This window comes from Penaeus japonicus, unplaced genomic scaffold (genome assembly GCF_977035675.1).
Source record: "Penaeus japonicus unplaced genomic scaffold, GWHDUDI00000001_assembly GWHDUDI00000023, whole genome shotgun sequence".
In the NCBI taxonomy this organism is placed as follows: domain Eukaryota; kingdom Metazoa; phylum Arthropoda; class Malacostraca; order Decapoda; family Penaeidae; genus Penaeus; species Penaeus japonicus.
The window spans coordinates 39,006,979-39,013,175 of NW_028234425.1; the positions used below are offsets into that span (position 1 = coordinate 39,006,979).

The 6,197-nt window shown below is 42.6% G+C and overlaps 2 protein-coding genes across 2 annotated transcripts in view; both read left to right on the plus strand.

Annotated features, from left to right (window-relative positions):
* Positions 1-176, plus strand: part of LOC147469225 (uncharacterized) — a 1,055-nt gene extending 879 nt beyond the window's left edge. The window contains exon 2 of the mRNA XM_086550444.1: positions 1-176. This exon is cut by the window's left edge and continues 582 nt beyond it. The gene's annotated coding sequence lies outside the window, so the exon portion shown is untranslated.
* A 3,827-nt stretch (positions 177-4,003) lies between these two features.
* Positions 4,004-4,900, plus strand: LOC147469226 (uncharacterized). The gene is made up of 2 exons (XM_086550443.1): positions 4,004-4,140; positions 4,293-4,900. Exons 1-2 carry the CDS (start codon positions 4,129-4,131, stop codon positions 4,719-4,721), a joined length of 441 nt encoding a protein of 146 aa, XP_086406569.1. The 5' UTR covers positions 4,004-4,128; the 3' UTR covers positions 4,722-4,900.
* Positions 4,901-6,197: the final 1,297 nt, after the last annotated feature.

The window sequence follows — 6,197 nt, forward strand, 5'->3', positions numbered from 1 at the left end:
GCCAGGACTCGCGTCTCCGTGTGAGAGTTTTGTACAGTGCACACGACACGTCTTTCAGCTTCCCAACCCCTTCAAAGAGCTCTCCCTGTACTTCCCCTTGTACACACCGTACATAAAGCTTTAATCTCCTACGTAAAAGCAAACATACTATCAGAAATAAAACTACGAACTCAGAAGTTGTTCTTTATATCAGTCCTCCAAGAACATCTCCTAAGATTTAAATCGCTGTAATGGCCGTGATGAGCACCACACAAACCCGACAGGTTAGTGATGACTGGCTGTATTTCGCTCTTGCATTCCCCATAGTTATCATCACCAACAAGTCATCAAACATTGTCAACCTATTAAGTACATCTTTGTTTCGATAGAAAATGAGTATAGTTAGTCCTTTCTTAGAGTGTCATCACATCATATCAGTTTTATATCAATAATGACCTCATTGTCACTTCTATTATTCTTATCATGATCATCAATAATATAATTATTACCATCGTTATTTTATCATTATTATTTATATAATCATCATTGCTACTGTTGTTATTAATGATACAGTTGTTGATAATGATGATTTGCAATGATCAACAGGATTGTCATCATTGCTATCATTATATTATCAGTGTTGTTATCATCATTGTTATTATCATCAAGGTCATTTTTGTAATTTTTATCATTATCATCATCATCATCATTTCTAATACCTATTGTTCTTAATCATAATCACCGTTGTTGTTGTTATTGTTTTGTAATGTTCACATTATCATTATCATGAATATAATTATCACCAATGTATAACTATTATTATGTTATAACCATTATTATCTCAATGGTAGCTCGCGGACTCTCATAATACCTCTTATGACCTGCATTCCAACCTAGGTCAAGACACGAGAAGGTTGCCATGTTACCAGTTGTTATGTTATGTTATGACCAAGGTGGGTGGGTGGGTGGGTGGGGTGGGGTGTCATTATCTATTAGCAATGATGATGATAGTGATAGTAATGATGATAAGGATAATGATGATAATTATGATGGTGAATAGAATGATTGTTATAGTGATTATGGATAATAATGATTATGATAATAATATGAAAAAGCATTGTTATAATGATGATAGTAATGATAATGATAATAATTATCATTCTTATTAGTATGATCATTATAACAATGATGATACTACCTCTACTAATAATTTTAATTATGAAAATATAAAGATGATGTCGCTAGATGGTGCCGATAGATAGTGCCGCAAGATAGTGTCGGTAGATGGCGCCGATAGATAGTGTCGCTAGATAGTGTCGTTAAATGGTGCCGCTACTTGGTGTCCCTAGATAGTGTAGCTAGATGTTGCCGCTAGATGGTGCCACTAGATGGTGTCGCTCGATAGTGCCGCTAGATAGTGTAGCTAGATGGTGCCGATAGATGGTGCAGCTAGATAGTGTCGCTAGATGGTGTCGCTAGATAGTGTAGCTAGATGTTGCCGCTAGATGGTGCCGCTAGATGGTGCCACTAGATGGTGCAGCTACATAGTGCCGCTAGATGGTGCCGCCAGATAGTGTCACTAGATGGTGCCGCCAGATAGTGTCGCTAGATGATGCCACAAGATAGTGCAACAAGATAGTGTCGCTAGATGGTGCCGCCAGATAGTGTCGCTAGATGATGCCACAAGATAGTGCAACAAGATAGTGTCGCTAGATGGTGCCGCCAGATAGTGTCGCTAGATGGTGCCGCCAGATAGTGTCGCTAGATGGTGCCGCCATTATTATGTTATAACCATTATTATCTCAATGGTAGCTCGCGGACACTCATAATACCTCTTATGACCTGCATTCCAACCTAGGTCAAGACACGAGAAGGTTGCCGTGTTACCAGATGTTATGTTATGTTATGACCAAGGTGGGTTTAGGGTGGGAGGTCACCTGTGAAGGCCTGAGCTGGAGCTGGATAGTGTAGCTAGATGGTATCGCTGGATGATGCAGCTAGATAGTGCCGCTAGATGGTGCCGCCAGATGGTGTCGCTGGATAGTGTCGCCCCGCCTCGCTCCCCCGGCCCCCTGCAGTCGCCCCCCTTATTCGGGAAGTCGTTTCGCGAACATCCCGCTGACCGCTTGACGATGACAATGCCCGCCGTCATATGGTGTCTTATGGTCATATTGTGGTGTCGGCGAATGGCTAGATGGTATTAGGACGAGAGTATAAGTCTGATTTCTAGAACCGGGCCATTGAGAGAGAGAGGGAAGAGGAAGGAGAGGGAGAGAAAGAAGGAAGGGGGGTAGAGAGGGGAGGAGGGAGGGAGAGAGAGAGAGAGAAGGAAAAAAGAGACTCAACGACAGAGAGAGAGAGAGAAGGAAAAAAGAGACTCAACGACAGAGAGAGAGAGAGAAAGAGAGAGGGGAAAAAAAGAGACTCAGTGACAGAGAGAGAGAAAGAGAGAGAGAGAGAGAAAGAAAGAGAGAAGGAGAGAGAGGGAAAGAAAAGAGACTCAACGACAGAGAGAGAGAGAGAGAGAAAGGAAAAAAAGACTAAACGATAGAGAGAGAGAGAGAGAGAGGGAAAGAAAGAGAGAGAGAAAGAAAGAAAGAAAGAGAGAGAGAGAAAGAAAGAAAGAGAGAGAGGGAAAAAAAGAGACTCAACGACAGAGAGAGAGAGAGTGAGTGGGGGGGGGGGTCGGGGCTGGGGAAGAGAGAGAGAGCGAGAGAGGGGGGGGGGATGAAGGGAGAGAAAGAGAGAGAGCGAGAGAGGGGGGATGAAGGGAGAGAAAGAGAGAGAGAGAGAGAGAGTAAGAGAGAGAGAGAGAGAGAGAGAGTAAGAGAGAGAGAGAGAGAGAGAGTAAGAGAGAGAGAGAGAGAGAAGAGAGTCGGGCGAGGGAGGGAGTGGAAGTGAGAGAGAGAGAGAGAGAGAGAGAGAGAGAGAGAGAGAGAGAGAGAGAGAAAGTGAAAGAGAGAGAGGGAAAAAAGAGACTCAACGACAGAGAGAGAGAGAGAAAAAAAAAAAAGAAAGAAAGAGAGAAAGAGAGAGAGGGAAAAAAGAGACTCAACGACAGAGAGAGAGAGAGAGAGAGAGAGAGAGAGAGAGAGAGAGAGAGAGAGAGAGAGAGAGAGAGAGAGAGAGAGAGAGAGAGAGAGAAAGAAAGAGAGAAAGAGAGAGAGGGAAAAAAAAGAGACTCAACGACACAGAGAGAGAGAGAGAAAGAGAGAGAGGGAAAAAAGACTCGATAGAGAGAGAGAAAGAGCGAGCGCTAGAGAGAGACTCAGAGAGATTTATCCGAAGAACTAAGACTTTAGAGAAACAGAGGAAGATACACATAAATTATCCCAAACTGGAAGTGAATCGACAAAGAATATAAATAAAAAAAATGAAAAAAAATCAAATTGGAGGGAAGACATTCAAGTCGGATGGAATGACTGTTTCGGAAAACTACTGATGAACATAATTCATTATGACAAATATATGAAAAAACAGGAGAGAGACAGAGAGAGAAAGAGAGAGAGAGAGTGAGAGAGAGAGAAAGAAAGAGAGAGAGAGAGAGAGAAAGGAAGAGAGAGAGAGAGAGTGGGGGGGGGGAGGGGGAAGAGAGAGAGAGCGAGAGAGGGGGGAAGAGAGAGAGGGGGGGTGAAGGGAGAGAAAGAGAGAGAGAGAGAGAGAGAGAGAGAGAGAGAGAGAGAGAGAGAGAGAGAGAGAAGGAGCGATAGAGGGGGGATGGGGGAGGGAGGCAGAGGAAGAGAGAGAAGGGGGGGATGGAGGGAGAGAGAGAGAGAGATGAAGAAAGATGAGGAGAGCGAGAGAGAGAATGATGCAGGTTCGAGATAGGAGCGTCCACAAAAGCTGGATCAACCTCGCCCTCTTTTCAAGGACACCGACCAGGTTGTTACCATTCCAACAGGTTGAAAGCCTTCCCTTTCGAAAGGAATCCCATTACCCTCCCGGTGCACCATCCCTTGCAATTAGCTTCTCGTGACGCGGGAGAGTCTAGCAACACTCTTGGTTTCTTCGGTGGCCAGCTCGCGAGCCCCTCAGCCGACGACGCAATAAATGGTAACTGGCGCCGCAAAGGGTCTGTCCTGATATATATACGAGCAGGACGTAAGGCGGCGGCGTGTCCCTGCAAACTCGCACATCTTTGGAAGAAACATGAAGTTCGTGGTAAGTATTCGACTGAGAGAGGGGTATTATCTTTGGAATATTTTTTTGTTTACCATTGTTCAGTTTTCTCGTGGTTCTTGGGTCAAGGAATGCGTATGTCCCAGTTTCCGTGATTGCGAGGGCACTGTTATAACGAGACTTGCCTCCTTCAGGTGATCTTGGCTCTGGTAGGCGCCGCGTGCGCAGTGCCCGTCAAGGAGACGGCGGAGGTCGCGAAAGCCAAGTCCGAGTTCCAGACGGCCTTCGACCGAGCCGCCGCCGCCGCCGAGGCCGCCCCCGACTTCGACCTGGACGGAGCCATCTCCACCTACAGCGGCTACCTCTCCACCATCAACGGAAAGCTGTCTCCTTTCTTCACTAACACTTATCCCTACGGAGCCTTTGGCGTCCACGCCCCCGTGGTGGCTGGCGCCCCCGTGGTGTCCGGCGCTCCCGTGGTGGCTGGCGCTCCCCTCACCTACAGCGGCGTCCACGGCTTCCCCGGCGCCTACGCTTTCCCCGGCACCTACGGCCTCCCCGGCGCCTTCGGAGCCTTCGGAGCCTTCGGCTCGCCCTTCGTGCAGGTCGTCAAGGCCGAATAGACTCGACTCGGCAGGACGTGTTTCTGACGTGAGTTTGCAAGTGTGCATCCTCTTCGTGCATTGCAATCCTTTCGCCTTCAGAGACGCATTTCGACCCAAAGTTGGATGAATTTCGTCGCACCAAAAAGAAGAAAAAAAAACATAAGTAGATTCCATAATAAATTTCAAACTCAAAATAATGTTTTACTCAACACCTTAGCCTTGAAAACATTGAATAACTGTTTATATTTCTCTCACTTTCTCATTTTCTCAGGCATTCTCTTTCTCTCTCTATCTTTCTATCCGTCTGCGTGTATATATATACATATGTGGGTATATGTGTGTGTGTGTGTGTGTCAACGCGTCAATTATATCTCTTGCGTTGTGGAAATTATTATCTTATTTATACATTTTTTCTACATTTGTCATTATGAACTCAGGATATTAACAATGCAAATGTCATTCTTGTACAAGTCAATGGTATCCATTATATTCTTCGTTTAATCATGTTAGATATATGAATTACATTCTTTATTTATATTACTTTCTAAAATATACTCCTCGTAACTATATATTTATTGTTCAGTTGGAAATGTCAAATGCCAAATCTATTATGCAATCAAAACACCAGATTAGATATTCATAATCAAACTATAATTGAAGTAATAACACTGTGAATAATGGGTTGTAAATTTCTCAATGCGGAATTTAGCATTTGTGAATCTTTTTTTTTTCTTTCTTTCTTTCTTTTTTTGTCACTCAGCTTTAGTTTTGATAAACTCATAAAAATAACTATCAAACTCTATTGAGAAAATAAAACTTAAATCATACAGATCAAAATGATAAAGAAAAAATGGATTTCTTGGCTGGTAAATCAACAAATTGATGTAAAACGAATTTGAGATCGTTGCAAGATTAAATCCTAGAATTACGTAAAATTTTGTCAACTAGTTAATATTTCTGTCCTTGCTTCTGGTTGAAACAGAAAGCATATTCATCGATGGGAGTTGCAGTAGCTGCAATGGAATAAACATTGCAAACCTGATAAGTGATTTTTGTTAACGGATTTTTTTTTGCTTGACCTCTGAGTGTCATTTCATACTTAATAACATTTTGATAGTTACTATGGAGGCTTAACTAATCTCATCTGTTTTTAATTCTTTTAATTCTTCGGAAGAAAGTTATCATTATTGATGTTATTAACGTTATAACAAAAAATATGACAGTGTTAATAATAAAGTTAACAGTGATAATAATAGCAGTGGTAGTAAAAATAACCCCCCCCCCCCACGCACACACACCGAATGGGGGAAACAGGTGAGGCCAGATAAACATACTTAAGGAAAAATAAATAAAGAAAGAAAAGATGATGAGTGAATGAATAAAGCTAAAGAATATATATATATATATATATATATATATATATATATATATATATATATATATATATATATATATATATGTGTGTGTGTGTGTGTGTGTGTGTGTGTGTGTGTG